Source organism: Coccidioides immitis, assembly GCF_000149335.2.
Source record: "Coccidioides immitis RS genomic scaffold supercont3.6, whole genome shotgun sequence".
In the NCBI taxonomy this organism is placed as follows: domain Eukaryota; kingdom Fungi; phylum Ascomycota; class Eurotiomycetes; order Onygenales; family Onygenaceae; genus Coccidioides; species Coccidioides immitis.
Genome location: NW_004504312.1, coordinates 2,015,654 through 2,034,391, shown reverse-complemented (window position 1 = coordinate 2,034,391; position 18,738 = coordinate 2,015,654). Strand labels below are relative to the sequence as shown.

Below are 18,738 nucleotides of genomic sequence, written 5' to 3'. Positions count from 1 at the left end.
AGAAGAAAACGCCGAAGTCATAGATAGATATCTCCCCTTTTCTTCACATAGAACAGAACAGACAAGCAATAGAAAAAAAGAATGTTAAAAAAAAAAAAAAAAAAAAAAAGGAAAAACTCCTAGCCTCCCCCCTTCTGCTCCCAATGGGAAGAGAAAAAAACGCCTTTCGTCCCTCATCGCAGTGATACATACATACATACATACATGGCATGGCATACATAACAGACATCGAAAGAGAGAAAAAAAAAAAGTAAAAAATAAAAATTGCGAAGCAGCAAAACATAGAGGGAGTAGCCGATTCGTTAGTATCTTCCTTGGAATCGTAAAATTTCCCCCTTCTCTTTCTCTTTTCTTTACTCTTTCACTCGCTCTTCTTCTACCTTTTTTTCATTTGTTTTTCCTTTTCCCTTTTTTTTTCATTTTTATTTTTATTTTTATTTTTTTGGGCAGCGTCCCCCAGTAAGGAAAACCGGCGCATACATGGAGATTCAAGGCATGACAGACATATGATACAAGCCGACGGGGGACCTCGCGAGGCTTTTCGGGAGGAAAAAAGAAAAGAGTCGGGGGGAAAGAAAGAATCGAAGAAAGTAAGAAAGCTAAATAAGGCATTAAAAAGAGTAGTAATGTAAAAATAAGATGAAATAACAGCAAGAAGGGAAGAAAAAGAAAGAAAAAGAAAATGGCGCAAATACAGAAGAGTAAAGTAAATTTCTCTCCCGTTTTCCCAGAGGTTTCGCCAGGAAGAAAACGGAAAAGAAAAATGGAAAGAAAAAAGCAATCTAGATTCTGGTCGAAGGGGGGGAAGTGGTCAGAGCAATATGCGTGCCATCGTCGAATCAAGCAAAGGTGTTAAGGAATTTGGCGAAATATTGGGTGGAATAATCGTATCATATCGGCGAAAGCAAGAGTAATCCTCCAAACAGGGAAAAAAAAAAAAAAAAATTCGAAAAACGGCGGAGGGACGGTGGTGACGGGCGATTCGTAGCTTAACTTTAGGCCTGGATTTTGTCCAAAGCCCAAAAGCAAAAGCGAAAAACCCGCCCCCTTCTTTTAAGAAGTCGATGCACTGGCACTCGCTCTGGCCGCATTGTTTAACTGGCGATGATAAGACCCGATGGGTTGGAAGCCCCTAAGCATCCCGTTAGAACATAAACCATGAACAAAGTAGAGCGCGTCCAGGCAAAAAAAAAAAAAAAAAAAAAAAAAAAAAAAAGGAGAAAAAAAAAGAAAAGGAAAGAAAAGAAACCGCAAATTTCTAATCATCCAACATACCTCGCAAGATCAAACCCTTCCGCTTCATTCCCGTCCTCATCATCGTCATCCTCCCACCTCCGCTTCTCCTTCCCACTCGTTCCAGGAGTGATAATCCTCCCACGAGTCCTCGAAGGTCCACCACCAACCTTACTCGGGCTGCCAAGATTAGGTGGCGGTGGACTACTGCTCGGAATCGCATTCCCACCGTCCCAACGACCCACATCGCCTCCGCCTCCGCCTCCAGCGGCTTTCAACGGGCTGATATCGTTCGGTTTCGCCGGGGTGCTGCCGATATCCGCGAACTTCCAGAACTGCGCGGGGGAGCTCATGGGCATGAACTTGGACGGGATCTGGGCGGTGCTTGGCGGTGCGAGGCGAGGCTGTTGGCGGAGTGGTGCTGGGGTTATCATGGACGAGGCTGCGTCGTCGTAGTACGATGACGACAGGGCTGGAGGGGATCCGGCGACGTTGTCGGAGAGCCCGTATGCGCGGGATCCCTCGCCGTTGCGCGGACGGGACGGCATGGGGGTCTCGGCGGGGTTGTGGGCGTCAAGGCTGCGGCCGGCCCTGGAGCCGCGATCGGGAGTGTACGCCTCAACTGGGGCGACGGAGAAGGTGTGATACGCGGGGGAGCCTGTCTGTCGAGGCTTCGTGGTGGATTGAGGGTTTTCCATACGCTTTTCAAAGCTACCTTGGCCATTGGCTTTCTGGAAACTCGGACTATCCTTTCCAATCGGGGAAGATGGGGCTGACGACTGCATTCCCTTGTGAGCCTTCTTCCAGTACTCTTCGCGATATTCCGGAACAATCTGCCACTTCATCCCCTTTCCCGGTTCATCCGTGCGACGGGGAACTTTCTGGAATGCCTTATTCAAAGACAGATTATGACGAATCGAATTCTACACGATCTGTCAATATGGAGGTTCAAGCAATCGTATAATACCAAAGGAAATATATATATATATATTGTACAACATACCTGCCATCCCGAATTTGTATGCCTATAAAAAGCATACTTTTCCATAATGTACTTATAAATATTACTCAGCGACATCTTCTCCTCCTCGGTAGAGAAGATCGCCTGGCCGATGAGGTTAGCATAGCTGTACGGCGGCTTCAGATCCTTAGCCGAATCACTGCTGTAATCGATCTCCTCGGTGCTCTCCATCATCATGCCGCGATTGTACAACGGTGAAGGCTTAACCGTAGCATCGACGTCTCTAGATCTCGGTCTCGTGGTCGCCGGGGTGGCCTGACGCTTGGACGGCGTCACAGCCGCGACGGGCTGCGCCTTGGAGACTCCGTTTCTGCCGTTTGCCTTCTGCTGGCCGTGGGCTGTGAAGGGGACGGGTCGGGCGGAGGCCGCGGGTTCCGGATGGGCGTGCGAGACGGGTTCCCAGGCGCCGGGCTCCTCGACGGGCTGCAGACCGTGCAGCTTGCTCATGTAGATCGGGTGGATGACGGCCTTGTCGCCGGGGGTGACGAACATCATCTGCGTGTTCGCGATCTCGATGACATCGCCGCACTTGAGCGGCGCGCTGGTGCCTCGCTTCAAAACACCGTTGTTCAAGCGCGCTCCGTTCCGGCCGTTGACGCGGATACGCCAGCACGGGGGTTCCTCGGTGCCGTCGTAGTATATCTCTGCGTGTAGCCTCGAGACAACCTTGTTGGGACCCAGGTCGATATGGACCTCCGGCAGCGACTGGGCGGCGACGGCGACGGGGCTGGACTGCGCGTCGAGCTTCTGCTCGCGGTCCGGCGGGCGTCCGATGGTGACGTGTAGGCTCTTGACGTAGTAGGTCCAGTCGCGTCCGGCGATCTTGGCGTAGGCCTTGACGCTCTCCTGGTTCTCCTGTCGGGTTCTGGCGTTGGAGTGCGCGTCCATGACGGCGACGGGCTCTCTCGCGACGCCGAGGATGGAGATCACAGAGTCCACCAGATCCTGGTTTCTTGAGATTTCGTTCTCATGGGAGGAGTCTTCATTCTCGTCGCCGGAGATGGGGTCTGGTGTCTGTTCGTGATGTGGTTCAGGCTTTGGTTCAACCTAGAGAGAACAGAAAACAAAAAAAAGCAGGCACAGTGTCAGCACAAGATCTGCTCGAGAAAAACAAAAACAAAACAATGGGTTGACTGTTCGCGTGTCCAGAGGAGCATTACCTTTCTCTTCTTCACGGAGCGTCGGGTGGGCGAAGAGTCCAATGCATCAGTGTCCGGCAGCTCAGGCAAGACATCTTTGCGCCGATTGCGCCGTTTGGTGGAAGGGGGCATTTTCCAGTTTTCCCTTTTGCGTGTCTATGTGTGTGTAGGCGTGTGTGTGTGCGTGTGTTTGTGTGCGTTTGTATGTGTTTTGTGTTTTGTGTTGTCTGCTGTGAATCAACTTGGCGACCGCTTCGCGGTGATTGTTCTCGGCGCAGCTCTCCAAGGGTGAGATGGACTGATGAGAGAGACGGAACGGGCGGACGGATGGATGAATGGACGGAGTGGGACGGGATGTGAGAAAGACTGGCGAGGAAGGTTTTCGTTGCAAGGTCCTATGTTTCTGCCACTGAGACCAAGACCGGGGGGTGGAGGAGGTCGAACTAAGATAGATGGAGCAGACAGACAATATGGGATCAAGGCGGACTTCCGGACCGGCGCGCGTGGGATCGGGGCGAACAGTTTCGACGCAGCAGAGGGGCCGTTGAAAGGTGTGGGAGATGGAGGAAGAGGAAGAATCAAAGAAGAATAAAAGAATAGATGGGAAAAAAAAAAAAAAAAAATAGTAAATTGTAGTCGATGTTTTGGTGTCGTCGGCTTGCCACCAGGTTTGAATTTGGGTCAGGAAAGATAAAAAAACTCTTTTTTTCTGGAATTTCCTTTCGATTGGGAAAAAACTTTACAGTGGTGCCAAGTTTATTATTGTTTTAATTTTTTTTTTATTTCTTTATTTCTTTTTTTTTTTTTAAAAAAAAAATCCCCTCTTCTCCTGTTGGACGGTGAACAGAAGAGACAAAAGAGAGAGAGAGAGAGAGAGATAGGATAAAAAGGCAGCGTGTTTATTTTTGGGGTGTGAGAGACCCGCCCAGCAGTCGGGGCAGTATTGGTGGTGGTTGGATGGGCACGGACGGGGATGATGATGATGATGTTGGATGCTGCGGTGGAGTTGGAGCAGCTCTGGTCTCGTCGAAGTGGACTGCGACACGCGCGCGCGCACACACGAGAGAGCGAGACGAAGAGCGAGACGAAGAGTGAGAGACGCGGAGAGACACCGTATAGTTGGCAATCCGAATTCGTCGACAAGTCTGAGTATTTCTTTTTTTTTAAGTAGATGAATTAGATCAGAGAAATTAAAAAAAAAAAAAAAAAAAGAAAAAAAATTAAACTAAACCATAGAATTGATAGACGACAACAGATGCCAGAGCGGAAGAGACAGCAAAACGGTTGTCTGTTGTTTTGGGGTGATCTCACGATGCGCTCAGGTTCGCGTCGACTCTAGTCGTCGTCCACACAATTATTATTACTGTACTCCGTAGAGACACACACACACACACACAGAGAGAGAGAAAGTCTCCCTTGAGAGTTCGTCCAGGCTTCCCGTACGCCGCGACTCCTCCGTGACTCGTCCGGGGCTCCTCCGTGACTTACGCCAGAAATATCCCAGGCAATTCGAATCCTCCCTGTTCGAACCACACTGTTTCTGCACGAGCCATGGAACTGGCGCCGAACTGCCCGAGCAAACTCTCGATAGCGTGGGGAGGAAAATAAAAATAAAAATAAAAGAATAAATAAAAAAATAAAAGAATAAAAGAATAAAAAAAAAATTAAAAAAAATTAAAAAAAATAAAATAAAAAAAGCCGCTGCAGCGACCAAATTCCAGGCGAAAAACTTGGAGAAAAAGAGTGACGGCACGGACGCCACGCGCTAGGCCTATACCGGCAAAGAGTGGGGCTGTGCGTGGCCGGGGCCAATCAGCGGGCGTTAATTTGGGTAATGTTTCAATACGCCATACTCCCGTAGAGCAGCAGCAGCTTGCTGAGAGACTCTTTGATATCATCGCGAGGATTGTATACAGATCGAGATGGCAGGCCGAGGTGGATAGCTATCTTAAAGGGTATGTATGTATGTATGTATGTATGTATGTATGTATGTATCTCTACAAGGTCCTGTGGGCTGCGAGGAACGGTGGTCATTCTGATCGAAGATTGGTACAAGGGGCGCACGGTCAACTCGTACATCATTTGTATTGCTAGAGCAGTATGAAAAGCAGTTGATCACACGAGGAGGCAGTTCGTAGAAGAAGAAAAAGTTCAAGCCAGAAATCCGGCAGTAGGCACACGCATCAATATGAACAATAGAACAACCCAACGCAGAGAAGAGGGAATCCATAAACAGGGCATAAACAAGGGAAATGGAAGAATTTGGGGGAGAAAAAAAAAAAAAGGGGGTAAACAACCAGCTTGGCAGTCATCAGAACAACACGATAGAACGTGACAAAAAAAAACACACACATATCCTCTCCTTTCCCTTCCCTTTCCTTTCTAGACTCCCACACAAAGAGAGAGGAAGAAAAAACAAATGTCAAGCACATGCAATCCCAGAAATCAAAAAAACAAGCCATCAAAAAAAGAAGAAGAAGAAGAAGAAGAAGAAGAAGAGGTACATGCAAGACATTCGCTCATGATTCGTCCATCTTCATCTTGTCCTCCTCACCGTCCATCTTTAGCACCGGATACAGACTGTCCGCCTTGACCTCGTCGCCTCCTTCGTCCTTTATCTCCTCGTCGCGGTCCGCAACCGCCGCCGCCGCGATCGCCTCCATGCCCTGCATCTCACTGTGCGACAACCCTTGGTGCCCGTAGCTCGCCGACTGATGGCCGCTCCCTCCCCCTCCTCCCTCTACTGCCACTCCTTCTTCATAGTCTCCATGGTACAGTCGCTCGTGGATGTAGTCGCGGAGTCTCTGGAGGAGACGGACGTTCTCGACCCACATCTCCTCCGCGGTGCGGCTGCTGCTGGACGCTTTGGGCGTCGCGCCTCGGGTGTCGGGACTTCCGGTGGCACTGCGACGTTTGGCCGTGTCGTTATGTGCCGTCGACGCCTGCCGGTCCGTCGACCCACGTCGAAGGAACGGATCGATCATGTTGTCCGAAATCTTATCTTGTTCGCCAGTGGTTGTAGCTGTTGTTGTTGCGGCGTTGGTGGTGGTGGTGGTGCAAGACGCATTCTTTGGGTTTGGGTCACTGCTCCCGTCCATCGACACGTCCATCGGCTCGGGATAGTCCATGCGGGCTCTCTGCAGCATACCACCCGTGTATCGGCGGCGGTCGTCATTCTCGAAGATGCTGCTCAGCGTGGACGGCGGGGCTACGCTAGAAACACTAGGGTATCCTGCTGGTGCAGATTCTTGTGCAGAGGTGGTGGGTAGCGTCGGGTACATACTTGAGCTAGTCTGGGGGTGCGCCTGGTGCGACGACGGCGGGATGTGGTGGCTGGACGACAGGGAGACCGGTGACCGACCAGACGTGTACGACTGAGCGCTGGAAGGGGGGGTCAACGCGGGGGTTGCGCTATGAGGGGATCTGGCTGATGCTGAAGACGTGGCTGGCGGAGCAGACGTAGCTGTTGCTGTTGCCGTGGCGTGGCTGGATGGCAGTTGCGGAGCCGTGGGAGGAGAGTTTGTGGTGCGATAACTCAGAGCCCCGTGGATGTAATGCGCACCCGGCTGAGCGACACCAGCGGCTGCGACGTTCTCATCGCTCTCATAGACGGTTGTTTGCATTTGCTCCAGGAACTGATCAATATTCATCAAGTCAGTCTTGGTGCGAAGATTACCCATCGGAGGCAGGTGATAGGACTGTGCAGGGATTGGCCCGGAGTGGTAACCTCCATGCCCACCAACAGTGACCATCGCAGGCATGGGCTGGTAATCAGGCACAGCAGCAGCGTGGACCAAGGGGAGAGGCAATCCGTGCAGATTTAACAGGCGTTGTCCAACCGCCGCATAAGAAGTGGGGTCGAACTGACGTCGTTTCAAATCACCGAAAAACTCATTCAGCGCATCGTATCCCCGCTTCTTTGATTCGTACGACGCCTGGTGAGTGGCATCGCTCCCAACGGCATAATAAACGTTACCATACGACGGGTTCGACGGATGTTGAGGATGCTGAGGGTGTTGTGGGTGCTGTGGGTGATAGTACTGCGGGGGTCCGTGCCCGTACGGTGCGCCAGGAACAGCACCCAGTGAGCCATCAAAATAGTGCCCGGCTGGAATATACAGGTTCCGGTTAGCTGCGAAAAAAAGGGAAAAGGTTATTTCACTTCAATGATATATTTAAAAGAAAGAAAGGAAAAAGAAAGGAAAAAGAAAACCAAAACCAAAAGAGGACAAGAGAAAGAGGAGAGGGTTTGGCGGGGGAGCGCGTTTTAGACTTACTTTTACCGTCTGGACCGACACCAACACTGAACATTCCGTTTGGAGGTCTTGCGCCTGGACCGGGCTCGGGGGACCTGACGAGAACCGAGTCGTCTGCATGCGTCTTGACATGCTTCTTCAGATCCTGCGGACGCTTAAATGCCTTGCCACAGAAATCACATTTGTGAGGCTTCAACGGCACATGGACACGGATGTGAGAGGTGATATGATCACGCTTGACCGTTGTGGTACGGCAATTGCCCCATGAGCAAGTCAAGTTAAGGTTATTAGTACTCTTGCGCCCAACATGGCGTTCGCAGACGTGTTCCTGGTGCAGACCGATGTTAGGGTGTCGAATGATCTCCCAGTAACGAAAGGGGCTTTCAAACAGGCGGGTGCCATTTACGGAGAGGGAGCCGCCAAGACAACCCAAAAACAAAAAATAAGAGAAACGAATTTAATCGAGGGTCACATCAAACCAACATCCTACACCAAAGGTAATATGAAAGGAGAGAAGAGAAGCGAAGAAAGAAGAAACGAACAAAGGAAAGGCTTGGGAGCAAGATGAGAGATGGAAAACATACATAGAGAGCCTCGGGAGTGGGACAGATCTCGCGACAACCGGTCCACTGGCAGGTCAGATCGGGCTGCTGCTGGTTTGGGTTATTGTTGTTTGCATCCTGCGCGGTCGCGACGGGGACAGCAGAGGCAGCAGCGGCTACAGCGACGGCCTGCTGTGCGGTTGCGGGAGCAGAGGCGATGGACTGCTGGACAGGCTGCTGGGGGGACTGGATCTGAGCGACGGGCTGCTGTTGCTGAGGCGGAGCCTGCTGCTGCTGAGGAGGTTGTGGCGGCGGCGGCTGTTGCTGCTGAGGTTGCTGCTGAGGCTGCTGCTGCACCGGCGGCTGCTGCTGCTGTTGTTGTTGTGGTGCTTGGATCTGTTGAGGTTGAACGGGAGGCTGGGCTTGTTGCTGAGTCGCAGGAGCCGGCTGAGCGGACTGCTGTTGCTGCTGCTGTTGAGCCATGGCGGCGGAGGAGTCTTGGTTTTCCGTGGAAGCCATGCTTGCCAAGGAAAATTTCTTGTCACCTCCGTCTCCAAGAACTTCTGAACAACTGCAACAAGATCTGGAAGATTGAACAAGACCAGTGAAACAAGGAAGAGATGCCGAACGTTTAAACAAGAATGGGAGAGAGGTAAGAAGCAGGAATGTGAAAGAGGAGTGAGGCGAGGAAGAAGAGGAGAAAGAAGGGGAAAAGAAAAAAAAAACAAAAGGAAGAAAAGAGGAAAATGAAAATGAAGTGGGAGAGAGAGAAAAAGGGTGATTCCTCAAACGTTACGCGGAGTGCGATCTGGGAAAACCACCGTGATTGGCCGAGACGCCAGATTGGGAGGGGAGGGGCTTGATCTTGAATTTTTTTACAGCGCCCAAAAGTCCCGGTCTGATCGTCTTCCCCCGGTCGACGTTGAGAAGGCCGTTCCTGCTTTGCGACGACAAGAAATATTTTTAGAATGCGGGGGCTACAGTAGAAAAGAAGAGCGACTCGACAGGACGAGAAGATTGAGTTTCTGTTCTGGGGGGGTTATGGGGGAGGGAAAAGAAGCGCAGCCAAGGCCCGCGGGGGATGGTTGACGATGAGCTGATTCACAGCGACAGGAAGGGATACCGTGGCCTGTGACCGAATACCACCTCCGTAATGGGTGACCAAGCCCGGGGAGTTTGGGGGAAAAAAAAGGGGTCCGGAGAGGAACTCTGGTTGGCACTCTCGGCAATGTCTGGGCACAGGGAGCGTGGGAGGAAAGTCTTGGGACTTCTTGGGCAAGGGAGGAAGTTCTGGGCACGAAGGAAAATTCTGGGGAGAGGGGAGGGAATTATAGCAAAGAAAGAGGGCTTTGGAAAAAAACCAAAAAAAAAAAAAGAACGGGTTACAGAAAACACACACGCGAAAGCTGAAAAAGGTGTCCCACCGTGACACGAAAGGGTAAGTTAGAAACGAGGCTTCCCGTGGGAATAATCTGTGGGGGGGAATAACAGCGGCACTCCGTACGTGTATGTTAAGTACCAAGACAGGACAGGACAGAACAGGACGGCGGGCGGACAGGGACAAGACCGGAACTCCAGGCCAAGACACGGCGAAGAGGGGGGAAAGTCTCTCGCTCTCCCAGTCGACTCGCGCTGGACGTTTACCACCACCGGCCAGGAAGGGAAGGTGGACGCCACAGCTCCCTGGGTTCTTGGTCCGGTTGACTGCGGGGAACGCTGGCGTGCTCTGGAGTTGCCATTGGCTAGGACCCGGGGGGGCGGCTGTGGTGAGAGATTTCCCACTCCTGCAATACCCTGTGGCATGTTATGGGCTGGTACGGTAAGATTCGCACCACTCCTCCGTATGTATACTCTCTCCATACGGTAGTAGAAGAAGTGGGCAGTCGCCGCTACCTTGGACCGCCGTCATGGGGGCGTTTGTCTTTCACGGCCGGAAAATCACCCACAAGGCCCTCCCCCCTGAGAGAGGACCCCATGTACGGAGTACGCAACATCCATACGGAGTACGCTATATGTTGCACCTCAAACACGAGTTTGCAAGGCGAAACTCAAAATTAAATAACCAACATCTTCATCCGATCCGACCTTGTACTGAAGAAAAACACACACACACACGAAAAATTACCCTCGTCCTCCCCTCCCCCTTCTCCCAAGACCTCGCCGCTCGTGCCAAGGTTTACGGGTCGCCAAGATCAAGGCCAAGCAAGCCAAGCCTGTCCCGACAGCCAAGTCGAGCCAAGCAGATGCCGAGAACCCTTGTGACACAGCCACTCCAAGTTCCTCAAACCGCACTAAAAAAAAAAAAAAGGTTTCTCATCACAATAAATAACCACATCAAAACAAAAATTACAGGTTAATCGCGTCATGATTACCCCCTTTCAAAACTTTCTTTGCCATCAAAAAAAAAAAAAAAAAAAAAAAAAAAAAGGAAGAACAGAAAAAGAAGGGAATGACTGTAAATGTTTGCTGTTTGCTTGTCTTTATGTCGGAAGATCTGATTTTGACAATTTTTTATTCCTTTTTTTTTTCGACAATAGTGTATCAGTGTCAGGATTCTTTTTGTGTTTTTTTTCGCGTGGGGGAAAAGTTGAGACACGCGAGGACGCAAGTCTGTATTTATGCAATGGAACATTCCCCGTATGTAAACGTATGATACAACCACACCAGATGAATTACATCCTCGAGGGTACCAGCCCTTTTGTATCTCAGACGGCGGAATAGTTTCACCGAGTCCGTGTCAGGCGTACCTAGAATCTTACTTTTGGAGTCTCGAAAAGAACCACAACCGCAAATAAAATATATAACAGTAAACGGAGTTTATATATAAATTATATATATGTGTCAAAGAGTTATCTCCAGCGAATGACGGTGTAATGGCCTAATGCCCCATAGAGCAACATACCGAACATTGCCCCGTTCTCTCCTATCTACGGCCCGCGAAGCAAATGGAAAAACTATACGTCAATCCGTCAACCTGAAACAGACGCCCGGAGCCCAGATTGATTTGCTGTGACGCCAACCATAACACGCCAGGGCAAAAACAGGTAAATGATATGGGAATAAATACTCCGTAGTGCATAGATGAATAAAATCAAAGAGAAAGAAAGACCTTGTTTCTTTTTTTTTTTTTTTTTCGTTTTCTTTTTTTTTTATATGGGTTAGGAAAAAAAGAGAACCCCACTTTAGTAGACACCTCACCACCAAATAAAAAAAAATAAAATCTACTACTGTGAATGTCCGGGATTGTAGGCTGTTACAACCATGTCGGAATGAGGAAGAGAGTTAACGACTAACCCGGTCAACAGGTTGGGCCTGTTATGGAACCCAGACGCGGACACTCCCAAACCATGGCGTCTCTCAGCCCTCTCCTTCCGTGCCCATATGCCAGCTGCTCCACTGGGCCCAGTCCGGATTCAGGCCAGAGACGCTGTCCATTCCCGCATTGTCAAATTGATTATCGTAGCCCATCGTCGAGCCGAGTCCCATTCCCATACCCAGGGTATTGAACCCAACCATGCCGATATCCATCGGCATACTAAAGTCGCCAGTGCCGTTGGTGAACGTGTCCTCAGACGCCGAATGGGGGAAGAAATTGCTGCCTGGTCCCTGAGTCCCGAGGTTCTGCCACAGGAAGGCTTGTCCGGGCATCGTGACGAGATCGGGGTTCTCCACGTATCCTGGGGCGGAAGCGTCCGGTGCCGACTCTGAGAGCCGTCGCTCATGCCGCGCGGGGAACCCGCTCAGTCCCTTGGGTCGAGAAGTCATGCCAGTCAGGTTGCTGAGATCCTGATTGGAAAATCCAGAGAAATTAGGAGGGTTGATGAAGCCTCCCGGAGAGGAGGCGGTCGTTCGAGTTGGAGTGCTGGCCTCGAGACCCGTGGACATTGTATGACCGGGTCGGAAGGGGAATTGCCTCGAAATATCTATAGAATCCTGCTTGAACTGCGCATCCTCCAGGAGGGACATTGGTTGGTTCGGATACGCAAATGGGTCATCCGATGGGAACATCATCGGCATCAAGTCCGGAAGACGACTCGGGTTATCGAACGGCGGAGAAAACGATATCGGCTGCTTCAGGGGAGTTGATTGGGCTTGTTGGCCGGCGGACAGTGGAGAGGATGGGGTAGATATTTGGGATGTTTCCTTGTCTGACGTAGAAGGTAATATCGACGTGGGTTGTGGCACTGTAGTGGGAGATTGGGACAAAGTTTGCGAAGCCGTAGCTTTACTTTCCTCGATATGGGATTGAACCATGGCTTGTTGCGGTTGTTTTTGAGCATTTGCAGTAGCTTGAATTGGGAATGTATTCGACCTCTTTACCGAGTTGAATGGCAGACCTTCCGTCTCTTTTTGTACGCTCGGCGGCGTAAGAGTGCCGGCCAATTTTGGCGTAGAGGTAGTTTGCAAAGCTGCTGGTTGGGGTCGTTTTCGATTTATTGGTACTGGCACGTTGGCGCGCCGATTTCTTAGCCTCTCCGGTAAATGCTTGAAAATAGCCTGGGATATTGAAATTAGCCAAAGAGCTTCAAATGAGCAAGGCTGGTGGAAAACACTAACATTGAGACTTTGTGTGCACCTATCTGCCGCCATACTTCTCTTTGCGAGTCCTGCTAATGTATTCTTGCCTTCAAGTGCATCCTTCAGAATGCCATCCTTAGCGCTGGCAGACTCTGGGTTCTCTAGTATGAAAAAAAGCAAAGATAAGATGGCGAAATACGTCGTGTACATCGTAAACCAATATGAACCATTCAAAAGCTGCTTCTTTTTCATCTCTGCCGTGATATGAACGACGTTCCTGGCCACACTTACGCATGCGGCCGCACAGGCATATGAGCGTTTATCGATTCCGCGGCCGTGCGAGCCCCCGCTGACATAATGCAAAAAAGGCCGGTACATTGCCATCTGCACATGCGCGTAGCTGATGCGTAACAGCTGCCTCAGCCTAGAATTGAAGGGTTCAGCGTGAAATCCAATCTTGCGAGGAAAACACGGAATCACTCACCTATCGACTTTAGGGGACGCCTCACTGCCAGGCTTAAGAGACTCAGGAAGGTCATCTTTCCAGTCTTGAAGATCACGCTCGATTTCACGTATTTTAGAATGGCTGACCATGTAGGTATGGCTCGAGCCGAGATTTGCCGCTTTCACTGGGTATATGTATTTTGTAACCTTGAGTAAAATCTGAGCTAGCCGTATGTGCGCATTTACCCCAGCCATGAGGGAGGCGGAGCCCGGGGGTACCGGCAAAATTCCTTCTGGGGTTATATATTCATCCTCAATTCCAAGCGGCGGGTCTTGGTCGATGTCATCTTCACTCAGCATCCATGGGAGCCCTAGAATCGTGCTAACGTGGATATCCATACTTCGCACAACCCAGAATACACGCTTGCGCGATTCTAACTCCACAGGGTTGAAATTCGCCGAAACAGAACGATGGAGGCCTAGGCGGAGTGACGCTCGGAGGGCGATTCCGATATATGAATAGCAAGTACTGATGTTGGCTGATGCTTGAAGGAAGAGAATCATGAAGCAGATCGCTTGAAGGGATGTGAGGTCGCGACATTCCGTTATGTCAAGAAGAAGACGGCCCGCTTTAAAGTATTGAAAGCTGAGGATTCAATGTTAGCGTGAGCGATTATTGATATTAGGTGAACGACAGGATTTCCTACCCTTGGTCTACAGCAGGCTCATACCCGGACTTATCAAGGGTGCTATCACCCACGCCTCGGAATAAACAACCAACGGCAAGCGCAAGATATAACAGCGGCAAAAAAGTGTTTTCCTTGTTCGTATATTGTTCCGCAGGGGTATCGTAAATTCGATCAAACATTGCGTAAAATGTGGGTTTGTGCATAAAACGTAGGACAATACATGCATCTTCAAGGGCATTATCGCAGAGTTTGCGGGCAATATCCCGAGGAGGTAAATCGTGCGCCAAAGACATATACGTGTCGATGGGTGATTCTGAAGAGGATTTGGCGCTTTCTAGTATTTGGGATATTTGTTGGAATTTAGAAGGAGTACGCTCGGGGACAAGGTTCCCGAATTGCTTTCTCAAGTGGCGGACAAACATGAGACCTGACGATTGGCCGTGATAGTCCCAATGGCCTTGGTCGTCGAGATCGAGAGCACCGGTGTTGTCCACCATTGACTCTAAAAGCGATTCGTCACAATGCTCGGAAGAAGACGACTCTTTCCGCTCACGTTCGGGGTTGGGTTCAGACTTGGGCTTCGTAAGAGTTGAGACAAGTTCCCCCACGTTGCTAGCATCAAAAGATGGGTCATCCAAGTCGACGTCCGGGAGAACCGCACGCAAAAGGGCCTCTGCTTTTTGCAATCGAGCTTCCAAGGCCTCTATGTACTGTGGCGCAGGGTTTCTCCTCCTATTTGAGGGCTGGTCGTATGTGCAGGCTAAAGTTGACAAGCCACACAGTCAGCAGCGAGAACGAAGCAACCAAAACAGCGAAGCCAGGGACGTACCATAACTATAAACGGTGCAGTGCGTGCAGGGCTGTTTGCCATCACATTTTATCTTTTTCCGTCGGCATTCATCGCAAGCTCTAGTTACTCGCCTCCGTTTTTGCACCGGTATGGCCAATTTGGCCTGATCTACATCCGCAGCCTGGTTGTCATCAGCAGACGCAGGAGTCTGGCTAGGCGGTGCAGTGCGGCTGGCCTCGCGAGAAACTTGGTCGTTCAATTCGGCGGCGGCAGCGGATAGACCACTCTTTTCCTCAGGGGCGCACACGGGTGGCGCGGTTATATTATCTTGCGGAACCATGATCGGAGCGCTGGCACTAAGCCAGCCAAGTGCATCGGAGCGATCGAGACAAGAGAAGAGAAATCAAAGGTCGCAGATGTTGTCCTCGTCGTCAGTGCCGCCAGAATCAAGACGGGACATGTCCAAGCCAAAACGAAGCTACGGGCGGGTCCTTCGTCGCACAATTCCGGCGAGTATGATCTTTTCCAGGAAGAATTGAAATAATTACCTGTGCCGGAGGGAAAAGGATACAGGTCAGCAGGCGGTTGGTGATGAAATCTCTTTGGATTTGGGTTTGCCTTAGGGGGTGCTCCCGGCGGGGCTATATAGGCAAAGGGCAAAAAAGCAACGGAGTGGGTGGGACACTAGAAGCTTACCAGGATACGTCAAAAAGGGTCAATCCCCCACAGGCTTACAGCAGCTTATTCACCGCCCTATCTGTCGTTGTCGGGACTTGGGTCTGCCATACAGAGTCGAGGAAGTTCTGCGACAATTGTCCAGTGACAGGACCCGGCCAGGCGATTGGACTACCGATCGGAATATTCGTGGGCTCAGATTGGCAGGAATTCCGAATTGGCTACACCCGATCCATACATTTACGGGTGCATCACTGTTTGCTTCGGGGGAGAAAGCAGATTAACGACCATGGCAGTTCGGAGCAAAACTGCGTTCGACGGAGAGATGAGTAACAGGGTAGGGATACGGAGCATGGCGGACAATGCGATAAGACACCAGGCTGGTGGTGCCTCTAGTCAACGCTATTATCGCTTGGTTTGCTAGTCCGAATTCTATCCACAGCCCTGTCCCTGCCAACCAAATTGCACATGACATTGATTTTTTTCCGGAATTTCTTAGGGAGAATGTCTTTTCACGAGCTGCTCCTGTGTTCCCTCGACAAGATTACCCCCGGGCTGCTGCGTTCTTTTAGCCACTCCGACGCCTCAGACCCGCGATGCTCTGCCACAAAACATCGCCCTTTTCGCTTTCCACCCCACTAAACTACACTCCGAATCAGCGTTAATAATCGACTAAAGTGGCAATTAATCAGCAATGACGCCAGAGTGGGTCGCCACCAGCCCCATCTGCCAGCTGCCTCGAATTCTCATTGGCCAGTGGACTCCCTGCCCGTGGCTCGTGCTTGAAAATTTTCTATTGGTCGGTGTCAAGACAAGCTTTGGCTTAGATAATCCCGCTCTTGTACCACGTGACACGGCTTCCGTCATCAGGAAAAAGGTTACTCCGCGCTATATTGAGCCTCGCACCACATACGGGAGGACGCAGGGCATCGTTTTAACCGCAGACTCAGGCAATGGATGTAGAGAAGGGATCAGTTCGAAGGCATCAAAAGGGTCTGTCAGTTGGATATAAGCCCAGCTATTCCCTTTTGGCCAATCAGAAGCCGTGAAAGACCCGCCGGAAGCAATGAAGGTTAGGAGATGAAGATGACTTGGAAACAAAAATGTAGAGAGAAAAGAGGGTGAGGGAGGGCCTAAAGGAGAGCAGAAATAACGCGTGTCCAAAGAGATGTCCTCTTTTGCGTCGTCTGCAATGGTCGCCTTGTTCTCATCAGGAAAAAGCAAATTAGTTATATCCCTGCGAGAAGGGCGTACCACTCCACTCGGTGGTAACAGTTGTCCAACGTCACTTGCAGATGTCCCACAAGAGTAACATCCCCCTTCCCAAGGGGCCATGGGCTGCTCTGCGAACTATTCTGGTGGGCGGGGGTGAATTTGGCTTGATCTGCAGCAGGAACTTGAGCCCCATATTTCTCAGGCTTCCCGTCCATCCCCATCATCACGCAGACGAGTATTCCAATCAGATGCGAATGCTAATCTTAGCTTCCCAGATTATTCGCTGCTGCGGCGCTTGACTTCTGCCTGCAATACAGTTGATGTGCGACTGTCCGCTGAATCAATGCTGTCATAAATACTTCCTATTCCCACAAGACAAAACCGCAGTGGATAGAGTGATGTGTTTGTGGATCTAGGATGAAGACATCGAAATGGCATTTATGTTGGCAATTCTGTGCTGCACCTTTTCTGCGTTGGGCTCATTTCTCTTCGGTTATGATTCCGGTATCATATCTTCTAGTGTAGCTCAAGAAGACTTTCGCCGTCGCTTTGAAAATTCTTTGAGTGACCCAGCTGTTGGCGGGATTATTGCTTCGTTCACAGGTTGGGACGCTTTTATTTAAGCCACATGAGCATCTAGATTTTTGTCGCCAAAACATACCCCTAGGTTCGGGCTCTGCTTACATTTGAGGACGTTCATAGGAGGTGCCATGATTGGATCCGCGGCTGTATCATTAATATCCGACACCTTTGGGAGGAGAAATGCGCTGCTTGCTGGGGGCATATTAGCCGCGTGTGGAGCTGCTCTTCAAGGGGGAGCAATTTCCATTGCCATGCTCATAGCCGGCCGATTTATTGCAGGTTTGGCAATCGGACTCCTCTCCGCCACAGTTCCTGTTTACTGCGTGAGAACCTCCCTTTTCGATAGCTTGAAAGTCGAGAATTGATACGTCTGGGTTATTTAGTCCGAGGTCGCGCCATTCCGGATACGAGGCCTTTTGGCCGGAATGCAACAGTGGATGATAGGATGGGGATTCGTGGTCGCCGTAAGCCTTTTGTTATCATCGGAGAGCCTCGAAGTGCTGCTGAAAACATTGGATCCCTAATTAGCAATGGGTTGGCTACGGCTGCTCTCTAATAACTGGTTCTTTCTCGTGGCGATTCCCACTCTCGTTCCAGGCGGTGCCAGCTGTTTTTCTAGTGGCTGCGACTGCCTTCCTCCCCGAAAGCCCACGCTGGCTTATCGAACAAGAAAAGCTGGCCGAAGGCCATGGGGTCCTTCGTCGTCTCCGGGCGAGCCATGATGATCCCCGCTCTCTCGAAGCCGAATTCCTGCAGATCCAAAGAGGTATTGCCCGAGACCGGCGCTCAGTGGTGAAATCCTGGCCTGAGCTCCTTCGATGCCCTGGCTGGCGTCGCCGTCTCCTCCTGGGTGCCACAATTCAAGCATCCACCCAATGCTCCGGCATCAATGTAATCAACTACTATGGGCCACACATCTACGCTGCCCTCGGCTTCGAGACATCCCGCTCCCTTATGATAATCGGAGTCTCTGGTGCCTTAGCACAAGCATGGAACACCCTTTGTCTCCTCGTCCTTGATCGTATTGGGCGGCGGACACTTCTGATTCCATCCCTCATCGGAATGGGCGCAACTCTCTGCGTCGAAGCAACCCTTTTTGAATTTTTCAACCCAGAGACTTCACGAAATGCTAACGCACTGCGCGCACAAGTAGCTATGTACTTTGTATTCTCGTTATTCTTCACGTCCCTGGGGGTGATATCGTGGATTTATCCCTCTGAAATCTTCCCGACAGCGATCAGGGCGCGCGGAACGTCTGTGTCCACGTTTGTCAACTGGAGCCTGAATCTAGTTTTTGCGCAGTGTTCGCCGATTGCGCTGTCGCGATTGAAATACCGGTATTTCTACTGTTTTATGGCGTTCAACTGGGTTGGTGCAGTGATAGTGTGGATATTCTTCCCAGAGACACTAGGAAAGACGTTGGAAGGGGTTGAAGAAGTTTTTGAGGGACAACAAAATAATGATGATACTGCTTTGGAAGCCCACTCATGTACTGAAAAGGGTAACAGGATAATGTCGGAGAGGAAACGTATCGATTCATTGTGAAGTGAGTTCGAATATAAATGTTCCATTGCGAATAGCAAGAACGTTCTACTAGTTATTCGGCCTGCCTGCAAGGCGTAGGCTATTGCTTA

The 18,738-nt window shown here is 50.6% G+C and overlaps 6 protein-coding genes across 6 annotated transcripts; 3 read left to right on the top strand and 3 right to left on the bottom strand.

Moving 5' to 3' along the window:
* Nucleotides 1-280: 280 nt before the first annotated feature.
* Nucleotides 281-3,525, bottom strand: CIMG_03727 (forkhead box protein C2; the record flags this gene model as incomplete). The annotated part of the gene is made up of 4 exons (XM_001244285.2): nt 281-1,132; nt 1,276-2,156; nt 2,237-3,301; nt 3,415-3,525. 4 exons carry the CDS (start codon nt 3,523-3,525, stop codon nt 1,054-1,056), a joined length of 2,136 nt encoding a protein of 711 aa, XP_001244286.2. The 3' UTR covers nt 281-1,053.
* Nucleotides 3,526-4,350: 825 nt separating this feature from the next.
* On the top strand, nt 4,351-5,531 carry CIMG_13736 (uncharacterized protein; the record flags this gene model as incomplete). The annotated part of the gene is made up of 5 exons (XM_001244284.2): nt 4,351-4,484; nt 4,630-4,715; nt 4,792-4,915; nt 5,115-5,348; nt 5,450-5,531. 5 exons carry the CDS (start codon nt 4,351-4,353, stop codon nt 5,529-5,531), a joined length of 660 nt encoding a protein of 219 aa, XP_001244285.2.
* CIMG_03725 (zinc finger transcription factor pacC) lies at nt 5,460-9,551 on the bottom strand. Its single transcript, XM_001244283.2, has 3 exons — nt 8,234-9,551; nt 7,671-7,977; nt 5,460-7,501 (listed from the first exon to the last, which is right to left on the bottom strand). Exons 1-3 carry the CDS (start codon nt 8,708-8,710, stop codon nt 5,913-5,915), a joined length of 2,373 nt encoding a protein of 790 aa, XP_001244284.1. The 5' UTR covers nt 8,711-9,551; the 3' UTR covers nt 5,460-5,912.
* CIMG_03724 (uncharacterized protein) lies at nt 9,345-10,154 on the top strand (the record flags this gene model as incomplete). Its single annotated transcript, XM_001244282.2, has 4 exons — nt 9,345-9,403; nt 9,607-9,629; nt 9,724-10,010; nt 10,062-10,154. The coding sequence occupies 4 exons, from the start codon at nt 9,345-9,347 to the stop codon at nt 10,152-10,154; spliced, it is 462 nt and encodes a 153-aa protein (XP_001244283.2).
* An 854-nt stretch (nt 10,155-11,008) lies between these two features.
* Nucleotides 11,009-15,198, bottom strand: CIMG_03723 (C6 transcription factor). The gene is made up of 5 exons (XM_001244281.2): nt 14,672-15,198; nt 13,861-14,602; nt 13,194-13,799; nt 12,749-13,133; nt 11,009-12,688 (listed from the first exon to the last, which is right to left on the bottom strand). Exons 1-5 carry the CDS (start codon nt 14,970-14,972, stop codon nt 11,549-11,551), a joined length of 3,174 nt encoding a protein of 1,057 aa, XP_001244282.1. The 5' UTR covers nt 14,973-15,198; the 3' UTR covers nt 11,009-11,548.
* A 1,755-nt stretch (nt 15,199-16,953) lies between these two features.
* CIMG_11176 (sugar porter (SP) family MFS transporter) lies at nt 16,954-18,649 on the top strand (the record flags this gene model as incomplete). The annotated part of the gene is made up of 4 exons (XM_001244280.2): nt 16,954-17,125; nt 17,225-17,427; nt 17,488-17,568; nt 17,633-18,649. The coding sequence occupies 4 exons, from the start codon at nt 16,954-16,956 to the stop codon at nt 18,647-18,649; spliced, it is 1,473 nt and encodes a 490-aa protein (XP_001244281.2).
* Between the last annotated feature and the right edge of the window lie 89 nt (nt 18,650-18,738).